Raw genomic sequence first — 26,646 nt, forward strand, 5'->3', positions numbered from 1 at the left:
AACAGTGTGACTTCTAAATAAGACACACTGTCCTCAGAGAAGGACACTTCCCTGGAGAAGAACACAGTAAATGAAGACTGGAAAAACCATAACAAACACCCCTTCATGTGCACTAGATCTCCAGGCAATTCACACTAGCTAAATCTTACATGGCAACAGGAGAGAGGGGCTTGGATTGTTATTACATAATTATCTCCTTCTGCCTAGTTATCTGTTCCTCTCCCATCCTGCTGCCTACTGTGGCACTTAAGGCAATAAAAAATTAAAAAATGTTTTCCAAGCAGTACTGTTGTAGTTGGCTGATTCCTCCACAGATCCAGACAGATGGAAGCAGCTTCACAGTGAGAAGATCACTATTCAGTGGGTTTAGGCTTTTACTTTTGGCAGGTCTACGAAGCAAGAATCTTGTCACGGTTCACATTATTCTGAGTCTTCTAAGTTATTTACAATGTTCAGGATGTTTATGCAATTAAGTTTCACAAATTTAAGATTTATTTTGTGATTTAAGATTAAGATTTGGGAATTAGCATTTATTCTGAATAAGAATTTCCACTGCCAGACATGAAATCATCTAAGGCCAAATGGAATGTTCAGATGTCACAGTAACACACAGTGTAAAAATCTAAATGTAGCAATTTCCTGATGGGAACTTACTGAAACTGATAAATGGAGGCAGGTACCTTGTACAGAATAATGACTGGGTCTATCAAACAAAAATTCCTGAAACATTCCTAGAGCACCCAGCTGCTAAAATTTGATTGTAACACAATAATGTAACACCTAACTTTCACATATGAAGAGTAAAAATGACAGAAATAGTACTAAAGACAAGTATCCCAAACAGGAAAATTCTCTAATTAGCAATGTGACTAGTGACATACACAGTGGACAAGGATTTAACACAATGAAGAAAATACCACGAAAATCTCAGCACTGAAGGTCTAATCCAACTGCAGGGAACAGTGCTGGGGTTTAAGTAGCAATAGTTGTATTGCCATGCATAGAAGAGGGGTTTGATTTTCTAAACTTTATATCAGTGCTAGCTTATTGTAATTTTCTTGAGGAAAAAACCCTGATAATTAATATACAGTCGGACTATGTGTTCACCACTTTGGATTCTAAATATTTAATAGTTAGCATCTTTCTGCCATACAACTATTACATGCACATTCCAAAATTACTGCCAATTTATTAACTATTACTACTGAAATTTAGAAATGAGGTAATGTATGGGGATATAAAACACATGTCACAATGCAATGATTCACCTTATTTTAGAGCAAGGCCTCATTTTTGGGGCTTACAGAACAATGTTTTTTAAGGCCCCTACACAGGACAGGCTATGTTGTTAAAGCATCATATGAAAAGTGATAATATTCAGCAACAGAGAGACAGAGTCTTGAAAAATCACGGACCAACCCAACATTCTCTTAACATTAATTTTATAAAATACCTTACATGAACAGATAAAGAACTTGAGCATACATAATAACCAAAATTTAAAAAGAATGTTGAATAAAATATAAATTAATTGAACACATCACTAAATTTGCCACATGAAACAAGTTTATAAAAGGCATTTTCAGATAAAATAGTTATTTGAAAGAAAATCCTTCAAAATGGAAACTGCTGAAGTCCTTTTTTCAAGAAGTCACTCCTAAAAGCCCTAAATTCCAGGTCATCAGGTAGCACCTGAATTTGCTTTGAATACGGTGTTCATTTGCTTCAAAATTTGTCAAGATTTAAGACACAAATTTAAATGCTTTCAGGTCAGAGTTGTCAGTGCAAAGTAAAGCTTCAAGCTGAAAATGAGAGAAATACAACAGAAGAAATGATCCTGGTACAAAACTTCCTAAATTCACATTATAAAAAAGCTGTGCCAGATGCACTCTTGAGATATTGGACATTAACAAATTTTACCAGTGGCCATTTTAGGGTTCAAGACAAGCCATTAAAATGGCTAATTATATTCATTTCCTTTAACACAATTTATTTTTTTCCTACACATAGCCTTTGAAAAATGATCTGTGCTGCTGATGTCCACTTGCTCTGCTTAACTTCTGATTCCGCTGATTTGCTCAAAATGCAGTAACTCAGCCAAAAGGCGAGAAAAATAACACAACGATGGTCTAAAGACTGCAAAAGTCTCTGAGTTTAACCAACTTTGTTCACCCAAGTACTCTCATTCAAGTCAGTGTTCCCTAAAGTAATATAGGTGCATAACACACTGCCAGGCTCAAACCCTTAAGTCTTTCAAAGGTTAAAAATATGTTTAGAGAAGTAGGTCTTTAGAGAACTAGACTGCAGCCAGATTAATTTATTTTAAGCCTATTAATTCCTGCAGAGTAAACATCAACACCACAGCAAAGCACTTTTGCTGTTTGACTTTAAAACTACTAACCAAAACAGGTTTGAAATAGTCTGCATGTTCCCCTGATTAGAAGAGTCATTAGGAAGCTCACTTAAAGATTAGTGGAACTCTTTTCAAGTTACCATTCAGAATATTGCTCATCAAGTTTGGTTTTTTATCACATAATAAAAAAAAAGTGTCACTGGTGGTCACAAGCAGAAAGAAGGAAAACTTTAAAAATCTTAATCTATCAGGCAGCAGTTCCAGCCTCTAATTGAAATATAAGGGTGTAATTTATACTAAGCTGCTGCATAAAAGAAGAGAAAATGAGTTCTTCATTACAATTCAAAATTTCAAAACTCAATCTGCAGATTGTTTGTTCATCCTTGTAAAGTGCTCTTTTTTCACTGTCATCATTGCTATGGTGGCAGTTATGCTAGAACCTCATTTCAGTAATTCCAGTACAACCAGAGTGTATAATTTAATAGCCTGAATCATTTTCAATTTGTAGCTAGCTAAAATGCTACAGTGATGTTGCAAACAAACCAAATGAGCAAGAGGGCTCACTACTACACAAAACTTTCTCCCAGAACAAAGGAAAAAGATTAACTCAAGCCAAAAGCACAGAATGTAACTTACACCAAACATTTCCTAAGCTGTACTCAAGGAATGAACAATTACAGTAAGATGCAAATGTCTTTTCCCAGAACATAAACTCAGAAGCATTTGCTCAAATCCCAATGGAGCAGCAGCTCTTCCCTATACCCTGTATTCTCCTGATCATCTTTTATCACTGAAGCAGATTAACAATATCCATACTATGCCTCGTGATGCTACAAAATATTTTAGTTTTAAGAATAAGTTTTTTGTTTGAACAACAGGACTTTGAGATAGCCCAGTAATTTCCCATGGGCGTTCTCAGTTCAAATCCTGCAGTTCAGCCACGTGCTGCCTTTAAAAACATCTTTACAACAAATGCACAGGCTGATGAGATCTGATGCTGTAAGTGGTACAAATTCTAGCACTTGCTCAGAGTGAAAGAGAACACTAACAGCTGAAAGGGAATAAAGAATATATACTTCACCTCCCAGCCAGGCACACTGAAAATTTTCATACACTCAATCACATCTCAAAATGAGAAAAATATTCTAACTACCACATGGTTTTATTTTTTCAATAGTATTAGAAGAAAAACTTCAAAGTATCCTAAAAAAAACCAAAAAACCGAAAGCAGCAATCTTAAGAATTGTTCTGAAAATATTTGGACTCAACTTTGAAAGTACTCAGAATAGAGCTGTCTTCTCGTTTTTTAAAACCAGGAAGATTTTTCAATTGGCTTGCACCAATTTGGGCTCAAAAATAAAATGTCAAAGTTTGGAGTATCACTAACCAAGTAAAGTAAAAATGTATTTCCAACTAATCAGCTGGAAAGTGAGTGAATGAATTTGGGCGTTAAACACATCTTTGAGGATTATAAAGTATACAGGGGAGGGAGGAGGTTATTAAAGAACTTTGCAAAAAATATTGCTACAGTAGCATTAAGAATTAACAGTGCATCAAAGATTTAAAGTTTCCAAGTTAATACAAACTGATCCAAGCCACAATGAACCACAGGATAATCACTCAAATAAAACATTAACCGCATTCTACTTTACTGAATCTAGAACTGGAATTTACCTGAATACCTTTAATATCATTGAAAAAGATTCCTTTTAGTCTTGTCATGAAGAATTGGTGCCATTAGTGTGTAATCAAAACACAGTATTATCATGTGCATTTGGCTTTTTTTGAACATCTGCAATCAAATACTCAAATTTGAAGGAGATTTTACATGTGAGAACTCAGTATCACTGCTGCATGAAGTGTTTTATTTGTTGGTTGGGATGTTTTTTTGTGGAAACTGTATATAAAAGACCTTGAGACTACAGGTCATGGAATTCTTGTTAAACAGAAAGCTGCCCAAAATTACTGTCAAAATACCTTTAAGAAGGCAGTTCACAGAATAATGTGTTTTACATTCAGATACTTCCTCTTTCAAAAGCAAAGGAATCCCAGAAGAAAAAAAAAAATCAGTAGTGAAGGCCACATACTTTTTGCATTTGATGAGCTGAAATGCAAAAAAACAATTAAAGCATCTTGTAAAAGAAAAAACGACCAAAAGAAACACAGAATTTCTGGAAAGTGATGATTTAGTTGATGGAGTGGTCAGCATGGAAACTGTTGGGAATGCTACAGCAGAACTGACCACAAGTACAAGGGAATATGAACAGGACATAGTACAGGCACAAACTAGGAAACTGTAACTTGCCAACTTGTAAACAAGAAAAAGCATTTCACAGATTAAAAGTTCTAGGGAAGTAAACTTTTTTTAAATTACTTTGTAAGTTCAACCCTGATTTAAAAAAGTATGGCTAGCAAAAATACATAAGCCTCAGCATATTTATAAGTCTTGATCAGAGCAGCCAGGAGCCTTTGATAAATGGCTGGAAACAAACATCCTTCTAAGGATGGAAGAAAAATACTCCACTCTGTTCTTCCTCTCATTCCCCAATCCACACGTGTATCTGTAGAATTCATACACTCCAAGAAAATCTTGATGCTGCTATAGATTGAGACGTGGGGAGACTGGTGGAGGAAAACAAACAAACTCTCTTAAAATACTACGGGCCACGTCAACATTATTCTGGGCAATTTCAAGTGCCCTCTTGACTTCTTCAAAGGAATAGCCCTCTCCCATAAGTTTTGCAATTTTTGCATCCACATTTTCCATGGAACTGTCAGAGCTGTATGCTTTCCTGTGATGTATTTCTGGTGCAGTTCTCCGAGGAAGTGGTTTAGGGGGCCTGGCTGGTGCTTGTGAACCATCTGTTTCAAATAAAAGAGATAAAAATCATTATAAATTGGCTTAAGACTGTGTCAAATGTTGCTCAAATCCCATGAAGCTGTTTGAAAAGCAAAATTCTAAAGGAATATGAAGAAACTTTTTAGTTAACCAATATAGTTAATTTTAAAATTCTGACACAAGCAGAAGTCCTCAAGAGCATCCAAAATGGAAATAATGCAGCAATACACTATTTTAATAATATGATAGGAACATGCAATTTACAATCTGGATTATCTAACGTTGGAAGTAAAATAAAGTATGCTGGAACAACAAAGATAGTGAAAATAGCCAGTCAAACTCTTAAAGGCTCTCCACTCTCAGCCCACAGTTTGAGAACTTCTGAGTTATAAAAAACTAACCCAAAACAACAAAACAAACTAACAAAAAACCCACAAACAAACAAACAAAAAAAATCCAACAAGAAAAATACCCCTACAAAAAAAACAAACAAATAAGCAAAACCCAAGCACAAGTTTGATCACAATTTTATTTGGGACCATAAGTTGCATAGAAAAGGAATCTTAATATGCCTGAAGGAGAAAAATCTTTAACTTATTGGTCCATCTTGCAGATGCTGTTAATTCAATTGCTATTCATTTCATGCAAAGCAGCTACACCTAAGTACATAAATAAGTGGTTTCTCAGAAAGACCTCTAGCCCAATTATTCCCATGGTGAGAACAGAACATGCTCCTTCCTCTCCAGTCCCCCTTTGGAAACATCTCCCAGTTCCTCATCTTCTGTGGAAAGGTTACCTTCACAGTTAATGCTGGTGACTAAGAATCATGATCTGCTGGTGAAAAAAAAGCTAATATGCAAACTTGCTAATCTTCTCAGAGTCAAGAGTTTTGTGCCCAAGTAAACTTGGTACTTTAAGGAAATGCCTTTATCCTCACTGATTCCACAATAAGAAGCTTAAATACAAGTAGGCACAGTGCAAAAAGCACTTTCAAGAGCAAAGTATTTAAAAAATTAAAAAGTCTTTAATCCCTCAAAAAGGGTTTTAACAAGTCCTATCAACAGTGACTTTGATAGATAAATTAATGGAATTTCTGGCTGTGATACTTCCTGTTTACTTACACTCATAGCAGTGACATTTTCCAGTGTTAAGTATTTCAGAGACAGTTCTTTAGGCATAGAAGAAATGTTATATTTCCAATATTCTTGTTGAAACCTTATTATAACACTGGATAGAGAAAACTATATATCAACCAAGTGCATTAAACACTTCACATAAATGAAAGCAGTTCAAACAAGAGCATGTCTAATGCAGGTGTATTTTTCTTTCAAGTCAGTTTTTCCATCAATTTGGATGTGTGTTGCTATACAATTTAATTCCACTTCTTAATTTAGAGTTAATAGTACCTTTAGCAAGATGGTGATATTCATGGGACAAATGGATGAAAGAAATTTGATTAAAGATTTATAGTAAGAGGCTAAGACCTACAAAGTACTAAGGGCTACTTCATATTTGTTTTGATTTTTTTCTGTCTGAAGATAAAAAGAGTGACGTAAATGCCAAACATTCTGAAGCAGATCCAAACCTGCTATGAAGGTGTGGAAGACCCATGAAACACTTCTCTGAGAAATTAACTGTAGCTCAGGAAATTCAGGTAATCACTAAAAACTGAATAAAGTAAGTTCAGATTTCTCACTTATTTTAGGAAACTCAAGACTATAAAACAATAATATTCTTTATCTTTAGAATAATGGCACATAATTTAAAACTGAACATTTTTCTTTCACAAATATTCAAATTCAATGTTTTAATATGTACATTCCATTATGGGCTTCATTTCTATACAGTACGAAACAAAATTCATTTACAAACTACATTTTCCCCTGGGCTTGAAGTACAGAAGAAATTCCTTACTCATAAATCCGATCCTTCCCTGTGCTTGTGTTACATGAGGATATTTTTGCTTGACTCAGTCTAATGCAGGCTTAAAACTGAAGTTATTTCTTGTTTAAAACCTTCACTTCGCTGAAGCTTTCAAACAAACTTTATTAAGCAATCACATCATTTAGAAAGGTCATTTTAAATTCTGTCAGCAGATTTGAAGCATAAGTATTTTTTTCCTCACTGCAGTGGCATCTCTCTATAGCAAAGATACTCTGAGATCTTCAGCCTCTCTCTCAATTCCCATTATTTTTTTAAACGCTGACATCTCTTTCAGTATCTTCACATCCATGTAAAATTTCAGCTAAAGCCGGGTATCATATTGGATCCTGAGCTTAAAGATACTAAGCCTAAGCTGCATGTCCATCTGGATACTAAGATAGAGGTATTAAGCAGGACTTTCCTTCCCTACCTCCATCCTCTGATGTTTCAGCCACCACAGATGTCTAACCAAAAATTCAAATAGATTTTCTAACTGTGGAATTCAATTAACAGTTTCTACCACAAGCAGCTTCCTCCACCACTCACATTTCTGTAAATCAGCACTAGACTGAACCCTGAGGTAAGGGGTTAATACAAAGGGAGACACAGGCTCCTTTAGTAAGTGTTTAAAAAGCATGGGAAAAGTGGTGAGAGCTCTATGGCACAGTGGGAGAGGCTATTTGTATCGATGCCAACTGTCTGTTCCTCTCTGCTGTGAAATGCCCTTCTTCTCTTCCCTCACTGCTTCTCCTGGATTCCTTGGCTTTTCACTGACTGCCTGAGGAGCATCAGGGAAGCAGGTGACAAAGGCCAGCTGTGCAAGGCCCTCTGTGGAGCAGTGGCAAGCAGTTACACCTCACCTAACTGGGGTGCAGAAACAAAGCACAGCCAGGGGACACGTGCTCTGAGGAACTCCGAGAGCAAGGAGAAGGTATGGGGAGGACCCTCCAAGTTGTTAGGCACAATCTTTGTATTTTGTGATACTGTGGATTACATTATTTCCTCTAGTGTTAACTGAAATACACCCATAATGTTTTTGTAAAAGGAATCCAAATTTGCAAGCATTTTCGTAAGACCAACTGAGTGAATGAATAGGCAGCAGGCAAATATAGTTAACCAATCATTTGAATCTATATCTTACAGAATAGCTAAGTTCAGCAAAATAGAGAGACATCTATTAGAGGCTTAATTTTCTTCCTCCTTTCCCTCCTATTATTTGCTGCGCTTAGGTAAAATTTTCTAACTATTAGCAATATCATAGAATAATAGAATGGTTTAGGTTGGAAAGGACCTTGAAGTTAATTTAATTCCAATGCCCCTGCCATGGGCAGGGACACCTTCCACTAGACCAGATTACTCAGAGCTCCATTCAATCTGGCCTTGAATACTTCCAGGGATGAGGCACCCACAGCTCCTCTGGACAACCTGTCCCAGGGCCTCACTATCCTCACAGTGAAGAACTTCCTCCTGATACCTCATCTAATCTCTTTTAGTTCTCCCTTGTCCTGTCACTGCTCTTGTAAAAAGTCCCTCTCCTGCCTTGTTGAGGCTGCCTTCATGTACTGGAAGGCCACAATTAGGTCACCCCAAAGCCTTCCCTTCTCCAGGCTGAACAATCCAAATTGTCTCAGGCTTTCCTCACAGGAGAGGTGCCCCATCCCTCTAATCACCTTGGTGGTCTTCTCTGGACTCACTCCAGCAGGTCCAAGTCTTTCTTATGCTGGATGCATTTCTCCAGGTGGTGCCAAATTCCCTCCTTTGCCCTTGCTGACCACACTGCTTTTGATGCAGCCCAGGACATGTTTGGCTTTCTGGGCTCTGAGCACACACTGCCAACTCATGTCCAGCCTCTCATCCACAGCACCCCCAAGTTCCATCTCCTTTTCTTGCTCTTTTTGCAATAATTGTAAACAGTTGTACATAAGAAGTTTGAGAAACCATGCCTTTGGGGGACTGGGTTGCATGGCTGAGTACTATTTCTGAAGTGTTCAACAGTGGATACCTGAATTAGAATAAATTACTTGGTAGATGTTAAGGATTCAGTTAAACATCATGACAGCAATCTTAAAAACAGTGAAAGTGAAGCAGAGAAGTTAAAGCACTGCCCATGCTTCTCTAGGAACCCAGTGGCTAAATTATAATTAGATTTTACAGTGAACTCCATTTCTTTTTAAGCTAGTTCAAAGAATCACCTTACAAAAGCACTGAAAAGAAGAATTTCTTAAGTGAGCTGATTAGTTCAGAGTAAATGCAAAACCAAACTTCTGAATACAGTTATGCTCCCTACACTGTCTTTTTAAATCATAGATGAAGGTGAACCAGTTCATCCTGCAGCTCATCAGTTCCATCCTTTGGAATTACTGCCACTGTAAAAACAACTTTCCAATTAAGAGAATGACATGATCTATCACATAGTTACCATCTAATTGAAATTAAATGGAATATCTTGCTGCATATCATGCTGATTTAGAATGATATTTATAGCAAAAGCTGACACGTGAGTGTTTTAGAAGATGGCTGTGGGAAACACAAATCAAAAAGTATCAAGTAGCACCAGAAAGCTCCAAGTTCTTCACTAACAAGTATCTTGCAATAATTTAGGAAAATTAAAAATTGTTCGACCCAAGAAGTACAAGAATTGCAGGAAAACTCCACAGCCTTAAAAGTAGTTACATCACTGTCATAATTTGCATTATAATAGAACTCAAAACACCCTGAATAAATAGCACTTTAGGACAGAGACCCCTCACAATGCCACACAAAGCATGTGTTATAAACTCTTTTCTCCTAACAACTGGAAACAAAAAGAGAAACACCTATATTTGTAAAGATGCTCTCCCAAAAGGGATAGTATTTACTAAAGGCATCACACTAATTCACAATTATGCTATTAATTAAAAAAATAAGTAAGCCCAAAGACAGCTATAGAAATTTCCCATAATTTAAGTTTGAAAAATATACTCTTTTTTTCCCTATACCCCAGCAGCATGAAACTCTGTATTTCTGAGAAGGAGAATGTAATTACTACTAAAAAAATATATACTTTTTTCCCACTTGGGAATGCTGCGATTGAACAATGGTGATTATTACAACTGAAAGATTAGAGGAAAAAGGAATACTTTCCTTTATGCATAAGAAGTCTTTACACAGAACTTTATCTATCTGGAGAATGATTAATAGTACAAAACATCACTTGGCTTTTTCTTTGTGCGGTTTCTTCATACAGCAAAATAACATGGTTGGGCCAATCCTCCCCCTTCCCTATGTACCGTGGACATCTAAAGAAAGGAAAATTTGTCTAAAAACTGGTGAAGGTACTTTGAAATACAGGTAATACTGTTATCATTTTTATTCACTTAGTAGATTTCCTTTAAATGTACTATTATTGTTGCCTGAAAACCATAACCAAAATTTCTTTGGCAGAGGAATCGTTTCTACTGTACCTGTTCCATTGAAAAGGAAGACAAAATTTTAAGTGGTTTTGATTCTTGTTGTTTTATTAAGAAACATCTTAAAAGATTCTTAGAAATTCAGACAAACACATTAGCAAAAAAGACAGGAAATAATAATACTTTAGAGAGTTAAGCTACTATTTTTTTGTTTAGGAGAAATGAAACAAAGATGGAAATCAGATGCTTGTGCTCTTTTCAGTACTTCTGACCCCTTATGACCTTGAAAGAACACCTTGAAAGGTGTCAGGAAAATCTCTTCCTTTCCCAAAAAATAAGGAATGCTATAACTCACATAAGCATTCAGTTTGGCAGCTAGTAAAATGGATGCCGTAATAGTATATACACCTACACACAGCAAGTAGCCATTTCTGTCTTGACTGCAGAACTTAAATCTCTGTTATCCTTTGATGATTTCACACTTTTGTAAAGCAATATTACCATTGCCATTTGTTGCCCAGAATGACAAAAAACTCATTGGACTTTATGGATTCAAGTTATTTTCTTCATACAATTTCAATTTTCTACAAGAACAGTTTTGTGCCTTACCTGAAGATGGAGGAAGTTGATCGTAGTCTTGAGATGTCCTATTTGTTTTGACATTTTCTCCAGGTGCTCTCCGAGCAGGTGGCAAAGGAACATGACCAGTTATTGGGTCGAAATGGGGATCTGTGATAACAGAATAAAAAGAGTGTCTTAGAATAATCAGAATTACTGTTTGAGGGAGGGCTGAAGCATAGAAGGTTGGATTAAAATAGCCTCCCACCATGCAAAAGAACCATGAATCCAGGTGTCCCTGGACATAAACCTCCAACGTCGGCATTCATAGTACACATGTAAGTATGATTTGAAGTAACAAAGACAGGAGCACAGCTTAAAGGTGGTCTGTCCTGCACTGACTGTGGTCTCTACATCCATGAGGTGTTTTTCAACCACCCAACCCTGACACTGCTGGGATTGTGCCTGGCAAAGCATGGAAAAGGTTGCATTACCTAAAGCAGCACAATTAGAAACATCCCATCTATTCAGTTTGCTTAGAGCTTGATTACACTTCTGTGCTTTGCAGTGCACAAAGACTGCAGGGCTCATTTCCTATTCATACAGTCCCAGCTATGGGTAAATATTACAGGGATAGAATTTAAAAAATGAGAGAAATAAACAATTCTGGTATATTGTTCCCTCCTCTTCTCTTTGGCTACTGAAGATGCTGCTGAGCAAGTGCAACATCATCCTGGATTTGGCTTCTGCTCTAGACTTGGAGCTTGCAGAGTGTTTGTTTTGTATGTGAGTGCAACTTTTTGCTGGTGTTGATGATGAGATTATTATTCTAATCTGACAGGCTCTGATGGATAGCTGAGAAATCACCCTCAAGACTTGTATGGAAACCAATCATCAAAACCTCATCATAAATCTTCTACAACAGATTATGTGACAAGATGCAAAGTGAGTAATATGGCTTTAGAAATACCATATGAATAAAAAAAGACCAATTCACACAACCATGCATGCCTAAGTAGATGCAATACACTTCTAAGATTAATGAGAACTGCTGCTGTACCACTGTATTCCTTATGCAAATACGAAGAACAATACGTGGCTGTAGATACATATTCCAGATATTTATTTTAAAGCTAATAAATGTTTTTAACACTATCAGTGACTTTCTCAGATTATTTGGAAGTTAAACTTAAACATTTAAAACTCTGCATCATATTTCTGGGAACTGGGCATAGGCAGATGGAGCTTATGTCCATTTGTCTGTGAGGGCTCCTATTTTTCCTGTCCATTACCATCAGAACTAAATGGTGCAGTGGGTGTTTCTGCATCAGATTATACAACTGAGGCACCCATTCAGGTTAGACTGCTGAAGATTGCATTGTTCTTATTTTGACATGTAGAAGATAAACTACACTGTATTTATGAACATCAACCTTTAAATTCTGTAAAGCAGTAAGTCTGAAGTGCACCTGTATGCATTCAGCAACTTAGATGAGAAAGTAACACACTGAGCTGAATTTGCATTATAAAATGCACAAAGCCTTGGCAAATTACTCAATGTCAGGCCTTGACTGATAGCAAAACATACATAATAAAAATATTCCATCAACGGCCACCTCACTTCAACCTAAAGTAGCTCCCTTTCACCCCACAGAGAGTTCCACTCACACAGGTCACCCAAACACCAGAGAATGTGTCAGGCCATCATGCAGCTGCTCATGACTGCTTGTCATCCACATTCTGGCCTTCCTGTGAAACTATCACCAAAATATTTCATTTTATCCCTCTCCACAGAGCTTCTAAGAAAAACAGACAGGGGGTAGACAACATCTAACCCCACCTCAGGGCATATCATCCCTGAAAATATTCACAGAAAATGTAAACTTAAGACACCAACATCCTTTGAAAGCTTCCACAAAGAAAAAATACAAAAAGCAAAAAACCACTTCACAGATGTGCACTATGACACACAAAAATCCTGCTGTAATTTGTATCATAATCAGCAAACACATTCAACTTCATTAACCTGAAAATCAAACTCTTTTCAACTTGAAGACAAAAAAATCATGATTTGTAAGCACAGTTTTCATACCTTTTATAAGCAAAATACCAGCCTGAATGTATCACAGTGATTTACAGGGAAAGATAGGTGAAAACCTGACTTAGAAAAAAGATTATGAACCCCAGGACCTAGCAACTGTGTTAACAATATAGTTTTGTAGCAAAATTTTGCAACAGTAAATTTGTAAAAAAAGAAATTGTAAGACAGTAAAAGCATAATATTCTTTTATTTTATAACTTCTTTCAAAGTTTCAACTTGAAAATAGCCCCCATGAATTACATTTTACTATTGAAAACAATGGAATTGAAAAAAATATACAGACTAATATCAGTCTGTTTACAAGAGAAAACTAAGATTTACAAAATTTCTAGCCTGGTATAGAAATATTGACCTCATTTTATTACTCTGTGATAATGAAAAGCAAAGTCTTTCTATCTTCTGAGTAGATTCACCTCCACCATTTAAAAATTTGATTTTTTAATATTTTATATAATGAGATCTGAGGCCTGGTGACAACTTTATCACTGAACAGGTAAGCTTCTGAAGTAAAGGAAAATAAAATAAAATATGCTGTTTCCTCTGTATTCCTACCAGAATGAAGGAACAGTTCATGTCCTGAAGAGGGTCGGCTCCCTGAGCCAGCAGGTTTCGTGTGCTCAATCATGCTGTGCCGAGCAGGTGGTGGTGGTGGTGGGAGTGAGGGGGGAGAGTTATCAAATGCATCTTCACCTGCAGTTTAGAAATGAATTATTAGATGAGCAAGACTTCATTAAGAACTGCAGAATAAAGAATAAACTTTATTTTTCTCTGGCTGCTGAGGCTTTTACTCCTATGGTTCATCTAAGCAGTTCAGTGACTCCAGTAATGAAACTGTAAACCTGACTGTTAATACCCACAGTCCCTTCTAAAACATGTTCTGAATGACCTTTTGCCATGCTCAGTTTCTTTTCTGGGATGGAAGGAGAGATTGCTTTTAGTGACTCAATTGCCAAGAGTGTACTACAATGAAAGCTTCACCGAGTACCACAGTAGAATAACAGCTGTATTTCAGTGGCTAAGCAGGTGTATTTATATACAAACACCAATGCTGACTGCACTGAATCTGCTACATTTACACTGTGTACTATCTCTATCTGCTGTTCAGAAGCTCTGACTCCAGATACAAACTGAATTTTCTAGAGCTAGGCAAAAGAACACCCCTCTTATAGAAAGGTGGTGCAAGCAGGACTGGAGTTACCAAGCACCATAATTTTTTTGTTCTTTTGCCTGCATTTCTCCAGCATCTCAGCAACACTTCAGGGACCAGAGGGAGCACAGTGCAGCAACAAGGTAAATGTTCAGAACGTTTTATGGAACCAGAAATTTGGATGCTGACACATACACAGACACAACCATGCAGCTGAGTTTGTCAATGAAAGTGTGAGTGGTCCCCAAGCACAGCACCAATATATATGCAGAGATCACTAATTTTTGTGTTGGAGAACACAACAGAAACCAGGGTTGGAAAAAAGAGCTTTTGGTGACTGTAGACAGCAGGGAGTTTTGAACTGCCCCCTGATGGGGGAAAAAATCTCAGAAATTAACTTCATTATTTAATTTAGTGCTTTGGTTTGTTTTGATCAAATACCATCTTTTTGTCATTCTTCTTTGTATTTGATAAAATAAATGGAATTAGTTAAGCTACAGCAGGAAAAACGCTCCACTACTGCATTAAATTGCAATGCTCAAGCTTCTTAGTAAAGGACAATTAAAATTCATTTTAGCAAAAGTGGTTTTTGCTTTTCTGTATAGCTGGACTACAGATTCAGTATACCTTTTTGTCCGTCTCGAGTGAGACCCTACAAACAGACTCCAAATGACAGAAATATTGACTGACAGCTGCAATATTTAGCTCATAGTCTGTTTGGTCATCCTAACATACTCAACATTGGCTGTTTTTCAGTAAATGTGGCATTTAGTTCATCTGGGCAGTGTTAACCATTCCATGTAATCAGCAAAAAGTCTGCAACCTAAAGGGGGCACCAGAAGATCATAATCGGAGGGTGTCCTGTTGAGCAAAGAGCTGTGTTTGGGGTTGTCTCTGGCAGGAGGCCGTGCAGGAGGCAAAGGTACCGGAACAGTAGGTGCATCATAGACATCTCCTGAATGACACAACCACAAGAAGTGAATGTTTTCCTGCTGCACCCCTAGGGCAGCACAGAGTAAATCTTCTCGGCAAACAATGAAAGAAGAGAAACGTACCTGATTCGGGATGTTTAGATTTCTTTATCTCAGAAGTAGCACCGTGTGTTCCATTCGCACATTGACCATTCTCACACACCCTGAAGACAGACATTAAGCAGGAAGTAATCAACCATTTAGCCAAGCATTAATTCCCTGGATCAGCAGTACCTGGCAGTTCACTATATGGACATGAATCTGGGACAATAAGCCGCACCAATTTTTAAATTTACATTTTTAGATATTGAGAGCAGATGCTGGTTAACCCTCATTAAAACTGCTTTGAAGGATTATACTGCTTTCTTGTACTGACATGGCTTAAAACAACACAGGCTGCAATACATGTTAGAGGAAGAACTAACATTAAACACAGTCCTCACTTCAGAGCCCAGGTCATTACTTCATTCACACATCACACTTATATCACAGCCTCAATCTTAGTTCACCTTCCCAAATGCTGAATTTTCCCTAGCAGAATTATGAAGAAAGGGAAATGTGGATTTTGGTAATTTTCCACACCAAAGTACACAGAAAAACAATTCAACAAAATGTAAGAACAACAAAAAAAAAAAATCCAAACAGAATACCACAATACATACTAATAACAAATTTCAATTCAGCTTTGCCAAACATTAACAAAACTCCAGTGAAAACCCCAAAATTGAACTAGCCAAAGCAGTTTTGCAGGAACCTATTCATTTCTGTATCCAAAAACTGAGCCTTGCTGATACTTCTATCACAGTTTACTGATTTTTCTTTCTTAAATGGAAGCATATTTTGCCCTCAAAACTTAACAATGGTATGAAATTAATATGAAAAGCATCCAACCAAACAGTAAAGAGTGCCTACAATCTTGTTGAAAATATTGGACGTTTTTTTTTGTATGAAGACTTTGTTCAAATATGACAAGGAAAAATATTGAACAAGCCTTTTCATAATATTATATACTGTTTAAAAATACAGAAGAACCAGGAAACTGCTCCTGTCACAGGAACTGTGGACCCTGTATATTCACAAAGAACCAGAGACTTTCCTTGGATAAAGGCCACCATGCTAAGCAATTCCAGCTTAAAAACAAAAATCCCATTCCACCATGCACCATTATTATTAGACATTGGGATATCTGCTAGAGTTATATACATCTAAAATTTCAGGTTTGGGGTTTTTACCAACAGTATTAATAAACCTATCAGCTTTGGTCAAATGGAAAGAAGGAATGAATAAGCGTCTGGAATCATTTAAAATATATAAACAGGAAAGAGGAAGTGAATTGCATTTGTGGTCCCAAGAGTTACAAATAAGGGTAATAGATTTAAAAACAAACAAATAAACAAAAGCCCCTAATGGTAAGAGATCTTTTGCTATAAATTAATTCCCCCAGACAAGGGCTAGAGGAAGTGTTGTTTCTTTCTCTGACATTAGATTGGTTCAATCTTTCAAATGCACTGGATGCAACACTTCCTTTGACTCCTCACCATATAAACTAAATAATTAAGATTATTTTCTGCTCTAGTTTTAATCAACTCTGCATTTTCAATAATGTAACTAGCCACAGGCAGCACGGTAACTTAACACAGCACCACTTCAGGAGTATTCAGTCCATGATGAGCCCAGCTAAGCAATCAGTTTACAAGAAATGCTGAAATACCTGCTTATATTAACAGTAAACTCCAGAAAAAAGGGCATCAAATGAGTACTAACAAGCAAGCCTTTTCTCCTTTCCCCTTTTGGAAAAAGTTTTATTAGGAAAAGACAGCAAATCCAATAAGGTTATATTCTTCTAATAATAGTCTAATTAGTAATGCTGAAATTCTTTCCTTTTATTTCTTATTCCTGAACTGATGCTCTGCTGTAACAAACCAGACAATTAAATGATCTGCCAGAAAGTAAGACTGTGAATCATTTTTTTGCATTATTCTTGAAATATTTTTAGCACTGTCATATCTACAGGTAAAAGAGAGAAAAGGCAACACAAATCTGGGAGTAGGATGGAACAATTACATAATTCTAAACCACAAAACACTCTGACAAAATTTTGAAGCTCTTTAGCTTACTGAAAACTTCAAGTACTATCCAAGAAGTAAGGAACTAACATTTTGGAAAGAGGTAAGAGAAAGTGACACTGGGGGAAACAACTGAAATGTACTAAAAATTTAAAACATAAAAAAAAAAAAGTTGATAACAGTTTTCCTGAATAATAATGAGAAGTTAAGTTTCATTGAAACAAAACACCCCTCCCAAGTTACTTAATGAAATGCATTCAAAGAAGACATCAAGCAGGAACCAGATTCTTTCTTGAAAACTTTATCTCAGCTTTCACATCTAAGTAGTGACATTAGCTAAAAGAAGACATTTTAAGTATGTGGAACACCAGACTTTTTTTTTTTTTTTTTTTTTTTTTCTCTTTTTCTTAATGCCTAGGAGAATGGTTTGAGCTAAATTTTTTATCAGAATGTATAATAAGAGGAGTTGGTGGTTTTAATCATGGAGCAACTTGAATAGTAAACTGAGGCATTTTATCTGTATCAGGTCCTGAATTCATGCAAAAAGCCCCACCATACGCACAGTAAAAACTAGAGAAAACTTCAAAATCATCTTTCTATCTATAGCTTCTATTAGTAATTCTAAGGGTCTGGTAAAGTACTATACCAGCCAACTGAAGGCACTCAGTTATTTTTTTCTGTAAAATAAAAATTATAAGATTCTATTTCTCCAGCTGCTTATTTTCTCAACCTTTCAGTTTGAATCTATTTGCATCATTCCCATATAGAAGCACAACACGATTCCATAAAAATGGCATAGGTAAAAAGGATTAGGACCTTGGAATGTTTTTCTTCTCTCTTCCCATGTTTTTGCTCAGCCAACACAGTTTTATTTATCATTGATTTTTTATTTTTTTTTTAAAGTCACATACAGTAGATAAAAATTTAAGTACTTAAGTTCATTAAGCTTTGGCAATGGCACAGTATTCATGTCTATGCAGTGAAGCCTGGATCAGGATTTCTAAGACAGGATTTTCCACCTGCATGCAAAGAATGACTGTATTATGACCATTTTATCTACCTGTTTTAAATTCTGACTTAAAAGGTCTAAAAATTATTTCTGGCTAATTTTGGGGTGAGATACATGTTGAGCTTTATTGATGGCAGGTCCTCAACATCACATTCTGACAGAGAGAGTTAAAAATGGCAATATGTCACTGATTTTTTTTGATCACAGGAAGGTCTAAATTTTTTAGATCAATCCTTGATTTTAATACCATACTTGTGACCTACAAGATCAGTAAAACATTTGCCCTTTTTTTTTTCTATGACTCCAGTCATTCATAACTTTTTAAGGGGCAAAGTTCAGCAGGAATGTCACAGCCTTCAGTTGCCATGCCCCTTGCTCCAAGTCTCCTTGCCATAATCCTTTAGTAATTCTGAACAGTGAAGGTTTGGAAGTATTGTTTCAGAACATATTTAAAGCTAAGGAGACATATTCCACCTGTATTTAAAAAAAGTTCTCTTCCTGAGAAGCACAAAAAAAAAATATACTGCCAAACAGGCTGAAAAAGCTAAAAAGACACACTATACATTGGACAAAAAGAGAATCAAAGTATGTCCATACAGCTTCCAGTTCACATACTTTTCAGTACCACATTGCTTTTAAATTGAATTATATAAAATGTGAAAGGCAAAGACTTTCAAAGCTGACTGTGAATTTCAGTCACAAAATTCTTAAAATTATATCTGAAAGAGTTTTAGGGGTTGAATCTCCAGGTCAGTTTTGAAAACCTCAATGTAAGGGGAAAAAAAAGACCCCAAATGCAGAAATGGTGTCCAAAGGCAAAAAACACCCAGTTCTAACACAGGAGAGATACAATGATGTAAACTTCATAGGTTTATATCTGTGTCAGTGGCCAAATGAAACAGAAGCATGGGTAACCCAAGCTTAGAAGGCAGGCAAGTTTAACCATCATTACAGACAATCCAGTTAATTTTGGAAAAAGCAGAGCTTTTGTAAAAAGATCTTTTTCAAGGCTGCTAAATTACCTTACCGAGCAAGAGGTTTTATATTATGACCATGAGGTGGTTGTGAACACAGTATTACAGGATGTGAAGAAGGAATTTTGTATTCATCATCATCATCTGGGTGTTCCCTTGATTTATCAGACAGAGAATTTGCTGAAGGACCAGGGCACCTAAGGAGATGAGAAAAATATTGATTTATCTTTAGCTGTTAGGTAGATGACCTCAGATAATATCAAAAATGCTCTTCTTTAGCCAAAACATCCTCAATATGTCTGCTACATATAAAGAGACAAAAGCACCATGACACACAACCTTGGAAGGCTACTGACTTTTTGTCACTGAGAATGCCTCGAGCAAAGGGCAGCTGCCCTTCTAAGAGACAAACAGCTTCCTTAATCAAGCACAGCAGAGCAGAGAATTGCAAAGAATTAAGAGTACTAAATAGGCACTTGCATGACTCCACCAGTTTGCACTTATCAAAAGCACTAAATAAAAGTTAATTTGGAACAAAAAGTGTTTAACAGGACTTAGTGGTGCAGAGGACATTCACCCTTTCAGTGGCCTGTCAAGCTGTAAGGACACACAGTGTCCTCTCACATGTCTGGAACATGCACATCGGACTGCTCCTTCTGTCACCTTGAAGTGCCATGCCAAAGGCTGATCTCAAGGGACACAGGAATTCCAAGACACAGTTTGCCCTAATGCAACTGTGATTTCACCTTCAAAATTTTGTTAGCAAGATGGGACAGACAGCAAGAAAAGAAACACCTTTTGTTATACTACTGTTCCCTCAACTACCTCAACTCAAGACAACTAAATATTCCTAACAAATTTATAAACTACAAAAGGTGCTCGGAATTGGATGCTTCATTACATACTCAAAAATGGATGCTCCCTTATGCAAAATACCACTGTGACTTATGGTACTTTTGAGACAGCACTGATGTAGCAAAATGGGAGCTACTCACCAGAATGAAACAAATACTACTTAACTTGAACACTTTGAAATTTTGGGGAAGAATCATTCTGTATCTTTGACATAAGAGTTTTAGATCTCTTTTCAAGAATAAAACAACAATTTGATCAAAAAGTCTTACATAATTACAGAAGTCCAAATAAAAATAACTATTTTTACATGTCCAGTCAAAAACATAGGGGCTGAGTGGAAAATAAAAATCAGATGTTCAGTTAGCAAGACTCCAATATTTCAATATTGAAGTGCAGTTTATCATAAGTACTTTAGCAAAACAAAAATAAATCAGCACTGTTTCCAGGAAAAAAAAAAAAACAAACAAAAAACCAAAAACCTCCAGTGCTTTTCTATTAATGTAACTTTTTAAGGAAAAAAGTCACATTTGTAACATTATATTCAGAAAAGGCTGAACAAACAATTTAAGCAGGGACAATTTAGAATTGTGACGTTTCAAGTAAGAGTCATTTTGCCTCCTTGTTATTTAGAATAAGACATTTCATACATGATCAGTGTATCCTTCAGTCAAATGTTTGGAATTACTGACTGACTATAGCAACTAGAAAGAACAGAATGCCTTGGAGCTATATGAAACAAACCAGCTCTCAATCCACCACACTGCACAGACTGCAGAGCATGAAAAAAAATGAGCAACTTGCTCAGATTAATTGGAGTAAAACAGGGTATTTTGAATCAAGTACAGTTCAACATTTATGAGTGTTTAAAGTAGTCAATTCAACAGGAAGAAAAATAGACTGTAAAAATATTCTCTCTGACATTTCCAAATACATTACGATAGATACTATTTGAGCTACTTTTTTTGAAAGCAGTTGTTGTGGTTGGTGGAAATTGCTGTTTTTAAAGTTTTTTTTTTCCTTCCTCCCAAGTTTTTCTAACTACGTACTGTCACACAATATTATTGTGTATATAATATAAATATGCCTATATTATAGGCATATTTCCTAGTGGTGACAAAAACTTAATTTTAAATAAAATAAAACCAAGCATATTAGTGTTTAAAGAAAGAATGATCAGTTTAAAGAATACAATGATCAATTTTTGCTTTTAAGAGTCATTCCATGGGGTATTTTAGTAATTAGATAATTTGAACTTCTTATTCTTAGTATAATGTATTGGTAATTTTATATCTTAAAAATCAAAATCTGAAACTGCCTGTGTAATTTTTAAAAGGTGTAAGCACAAAGCCAAAATAGAAATGAAAGTTAATTTCTTCCTCAAAAATCAATGGAGCTTGGTTTTTGCAAATGAAGGTTTCTCCTTCTTCCTGGAATTTATCGGTTTTCTATTCAGAGTTCTTCAGTTAATGAAAAGAATTTCTTTTGACCAAGCTGAAGTCACACATTCTAGCTTTGGATTGGCCTGACATGGGTTTTGTGCCTGTACATATTGTCAAAATATTGTGTGACCTTTCCAACAGTCTGTGTGCTCTGTGTAAATACACTATACTTTGGTTGTAGGCTACATCTGGAAATATTTGAGGAAAAAAAAAAATGGGATTCTCATGAAGGGGGATGTTTTTCCATTAAATGAAATACAAAAATAAGAATATTACCCTCTTCAGATTTGCACTGTGTTATGAAATAAGTAGACTAGAAGGGCACTGATTACATGAGGTATCCAACTGGTACTCCTCTGAGACCCCACCTCCATCAAGTTACACTCTGACATTTAATTACAAGTATGTCTGGATAATATACTAAAATTTTCTTCTGAACTTGCAGAAGGCATGGAGAATCTCACCTCAGCAATTGCTTCACCTGAAAACAGGCTTCTAAATAAAAAAGTCAATGCTTGACTGCACTTTTATTGTAGCACTCAGGAAGAAAAAACCCAGCATATTAATAAAGTGCTGAAATATATTTGTCTTCTATATTGAAGCTAACTGAACACAAAAATGAAATAAGTTCACGACTAATATGAACTGACCGTCCAATTATATTATTTAACAGCAAGAATCACAAGCAGAACATTGGAAAGAAGTTGTAGGATAGCATTGTTGTGACATGCTCCAATTTCCTTACAAAAACAGAAAAAATTGAAAAACCACATTATAGGGGTTCCAAGATTTTGACTTTAAATATATCTTGCTCTGTACAAAATCCTGTGTCATTCAGAATCTGAAGATACTTGCTGTGACAGCAACATCTTTATTTAAAAAATAAACAGTCATTTTACTGGAAGACTAACAGTAGTCTGCAATTGAAATGACAAATCTTCCCATATTCTGGAACTCAGGAAGGTTGATCATATTTAAAATTATATAAAATGGTTTTGGTGGCTTGTTTTTCAGCCGTAACAAATAAGAGACGCTAGTGTGAACCCTGGATAAGGCTCCACATACTGAAAGCCCAGAAAGACTGACTAGATTAGGGGTAGAACAGTGACAGAAGATATTTTTTAGCCCTAGCACTTTCCCTAGAATCTGTCATCTGCAATAAATAGCTCTGACCACACTTCTCCTGTAGTAATAGAAGCCAAACCAGAGAGTATCTGCTCTCACTGCCAAATGCCTGTGAGCAAAATCTGCCACAATTTATCCTCTCTCCCTATACAAACATGCTGTGTTCAATTAACATTAGGACTGCTCCCACTTAATCAATACCATTTACATTTCCTTAAGGAAAAGGCACATTAAAATTAATGGAAAGCATATCAAATTGTATTAGTTAATTTCTTTCTTTTTCTCATTTTTTCTTTTAGCACCAGAGAGTTGGTGCTATTATCTAATATTAATTAGCATTTTTCTTTTATAGATAAAGTTAACTTACTTTATACTAGGGATGATGGAGCCAGCTGGAAGAGGGGGTGAAAGCCGTGGAGGGACATCATATTCTTCATTTATTAGATGGCCATTTGGAAAAACCTAAAAATCATACAAGTATTACAATGGGTATCTCCTTCTGTGACCATGGATATTCACCAACTAGGTATTACACAACAGACTTTGAGAAGCCTGTAGATAAAGGCTTTCCCAGGAGTTCACACCACAGAGCCGTCTCTGAAGTGACTCTTAGGCCTGCTTCAGCTCGCCCCATTTCGGAGCTGTAGAACATGTTAGTTTAAAACTCCACCAAAAGAAGTTTAACTTGACAGTTACTAGAAAGACACCCAGTTACAGCTGAACTGCTTGGGGGAAAATTAACATTTCCAGATCAAAGTGAGAGAGATGAAGTGTAATGGCAAAGCAACAGGTACATCATACTAAACATATTAGTTATTAAAACTGTGACACAGTGCCTGCTAGAATCCATCCTCTACCCATAGGATTGTCTTCCCAATTCTCAGCCTCCACCAATAGCAAAATGTTTATATTAGAATTGATGTAAGAATCAGGGAAGAAAATTCATTCCTTGTTTCCCTCATGAATGTAAATACAGCCTGAAATGGTAATTCAGGGTTGCTTCCGCTAATCAAATGGTTTAGATCTACAACCTGAAGATGACAGTTCAAGAAGTACTTGGTTAAAGACACATAACTTCTCCAGACTACACTTCCACACTGACTGGGTACTCTAATTTAAGAAGTAGTCATTCCAACAGCTTAAGTACTGTGCTAGACCACAACAAGAGTGCCACATGAAGGTACAGTTGAAGATATAAACCCAGAATCTATCCTTTGAAAATCAGAAGAAAGCCTGCAGCATTTTAAACAACAGCCTAGTTTTATGTAAAATTTTGGTGCTTACCCTCAATGCTAAGCATTATATAATAATAATTTAATTATATATAACATCCTAGATGACTTAAGCACCCTTCAACACCCCTTATCAATAATAATTGAATTTCAGTAACGTACTTTCAAAATAACCAAAAAACACATATATACATATTGATATCTATCTGTATCTCTATCTATATATATATCTATCTATATATGGGAAGATATTTGCTATATATATATATATACACACAAAAAGATGAATTAACTGGAGATACAAAGGTTTAATAGCCTGTGGTCTTGAGAAAAGCAAATAGATGAATAAAAGAATTTCCAACAACCATTACTTAACCACAAATCCATCCATCTAAGCAAGAGCTATGTAGTCTTGCACAATCTATGTAGTCTTCAAGCTAAGAGAGCAGCTTTGAGTTACTAACCTCTATGAATAAATTACTGAGCTGCTTTGATAAAACTGATTAGAGCAGAACTAGGAATTTTTTCTTAGGACATCACCATTTGATCTCTTTTCAAAGCTAAGCCTGACCAGCTATAAATGGCTTTGCAAATGCCTGAAGCTGCTAAATGACAGCATTCACCTCACCTACAACAGAGCTAACTGGAACATCTATTATTCCGTCAGAAATGCACACACAGTTTTGGCATATGACAGCTCCAAAGTGGACTTGAGATGCTATGCTATTACAGCACACAGGGATACGTTGTTATCGTGGATAATTTGCTACAAGAATATAGCAAAACTAGAATATTCTCTCAAAGATATTTTTAGAAGATTTTATGTGAAAATTGTAACTCAGACCCTCATATACTGTTGCTTTACAAATTACAGTATTTAACAAATCATTTCTTTAAGAGCAGCTTATTATTAAGTATCAACAGAAAAGCTTCGGAAACCGCAAATCAACACTGGCCGATATAAACAGCGCATTAGCCAGCGCCAGACAATGCCGCAGTAGGTGTGAATTTATGGTTCGACACCCAGTTCATCAGAAATACCTTGGCACCTTCTGCAGGCAGCTCGTGTCGCCTGTGCTTCCTCACAAAGCCCAGCTCAGAACTCACGCGGCCGTGCCTCCCGTTGACATTTGAAACGGCGGTCAGTCCTGCTTTGGGGGAAGCGTCGCCCGCGCCGCGGCAGCCCACCAGCTGTCCTGTCCCGAACACGTCCCTGGGACACCAGGCCTCGAGGGGCAGGGGCTGGTCCCTGGCAGGCAGGCTCTCGGGCTGGGGCAGGTGCCGGCCGGCCCTGCTGTCCGGCAGGATGGGGGGAGGCCGCTCCGGCGGCGGCGGCGGAGGGTCTCGCAAGGGAGGTGGCGGCGCTGGCAGAGGTTTGTCCTGTTTCCTCACCATGCAGGGAGAAGACTAAACAACACGGGAAGTTACGAGAAAAGAAAAAGAAAGGTTACACGGAGGCATAAATGCTGCTCATGACCAAGTATGGCTTTATCATTTCTGACTGAGACATTTTCTTGTCAGGAGGTTGAATGCAGGCCTTGCCGGCATTCCGCAGACAACCAGGCCCTTCTTCAGAAAACATGCCCCCATTTCTGATGTCGCACGAGTAACCCAAACGAGGAGTGGGAAGCAGAAAAGACAATTAACTCAGACAGATTTATTTGACCCATAGTTCTTTCCAGTATCCTTTGCTTTGATCATTTGAACTGCTTACTCATCTGCGGAAATGAATTCTGTGGAGTGTTTGGAAAAAACAGGCTTCCTTATATGGAAAAGTGTGTTGAAAACCCAAAATCCCAAATAAAATAGAATCTCAGAGGAGTAACTCACTGATAGCAAGTGAGCACATAAAGCAATGATTAGAGAGCAAGGGGAAGAAGAAACAATAATTTCACTTTTAATTATATACCGAGGGATGACTCCAATCTTTACATGACATGCACTGTGTTAGAGTACCAAATCTGTTTGAACTGCATTCAGTTTTTCAGGTAGCAACCTAATTGGTTTGTAGTTTTACTTGCAATTAGCTTATCTGCAAGCAACATTTGTCAGAATACCTGCTTTCTAAGAACTGAATTACATCATAAATGGTTGAATGTGGTCTAAAATTATGTATGCTAATACTAAAAAGCTGAAACCCACATTATCAGGAAAAAAACCTCACAGCTGCACAAATCTGAGCACAAATCTGACAAAACTAAAACATTTTCATTATGACTGAATTAATAATGGCAATTTACAAAGTAACACCTGGGCCAGGTCTTTACAAATATTTTATCTCCAGCTACCATAAGGAATACAGGGAAGATTATTTCCCTGGGAATGTATAATTTTCTTGGACTTCGGTAAGCCTGCATTTTATTATCACTTAAAGAAATGGAGGTCACTGAACTTTTTAAAGTAAGAACAGCATTTGCTCTCACTTCACTGGCTAGCTCAGCACTACTCTTCAAGCAGTACCTAAACACGTCACTTGAACAGAAAATATTCTACCTACAGACCCATGCATTTTAAAAGGAAATAAACTAAATAAAGAAGTGTTTAACTCACTTACTAGTCAAGTAAAATAGTTATTTCCACTGTCAACACAGGAAAATAATACCCTGATCCAGATTTTTTGTTATACCTTATACTTATAAATTACAGTTTTTAATTTGAGTAAAAC

General features: G+C 36.6%; 1 protein-coding gene across 2 annotated transcripts in view; it reads right to left on the minus strand.

Annotated features, from left to right (window-relative positions):
* Positions 1–469: 469 nt before the first annotated feature.
* Positions 470–26,646, minus strand: part of CBLB (Cbl proto-oncogene B) — a 126,913-nt gene continuing 100,736 nt past the window's right edge. The window contains exons 12-19 of one of the 2 annotated variants that reach the window (XM_014253407.2): positions 25,023–25,388; positions 23,117–23,211; positions 19,384–19,527; positions 15,366–15,445; positions 15,134–15,265; positions 13,716–13,853; positions 11,114–11,233; positions 470–5,215 (exon numbers count right to left, since the gene is read on the minus strand). In XM_014253407.2, coding sequence (XP_014108882.2) covers positions 4,953–5,215; positions 11,114–11,233; positions 13,716–13,853; positions 15,134–15,265; positions 15,366–15,445; positions 19,384–19,527; positions 23,117–23,211; positions 25,023–25,388 — 1,338 coding nt within the window. In that variant the 3' untranslated portion in view covers positions 470–4,952. The remainder of the gene's footprint in view (positions 5,216–11,113; positions 11,234–13,715; positions 13,854–15,133; positions 15,266–15,365; positions 15,446–19,383; positions 19,528–23,116; positions 23,212–25,022; positions 25,389–26,646) is intronic. The other variant, XM_014253408.2, reaches the window with a different exon arrangement.

Source organism: Pseudopodoces humilis, chromosome 2 (genome assembly GCF_049639895.1).
Source record: "Pseudopodoces humilis isolate 2021_Gansu_Grassland_sample_001 chromosome 2, ASM4963989v1, whole genome shotgun sequence".
Classification (NCBI taxonomy): domain Eukaryota; kingdom Metazoa; phylum Chordata; class Aves; order Passeriformes; family Paridae; genus Pseudopodoces; species Pseudopodoces humilis.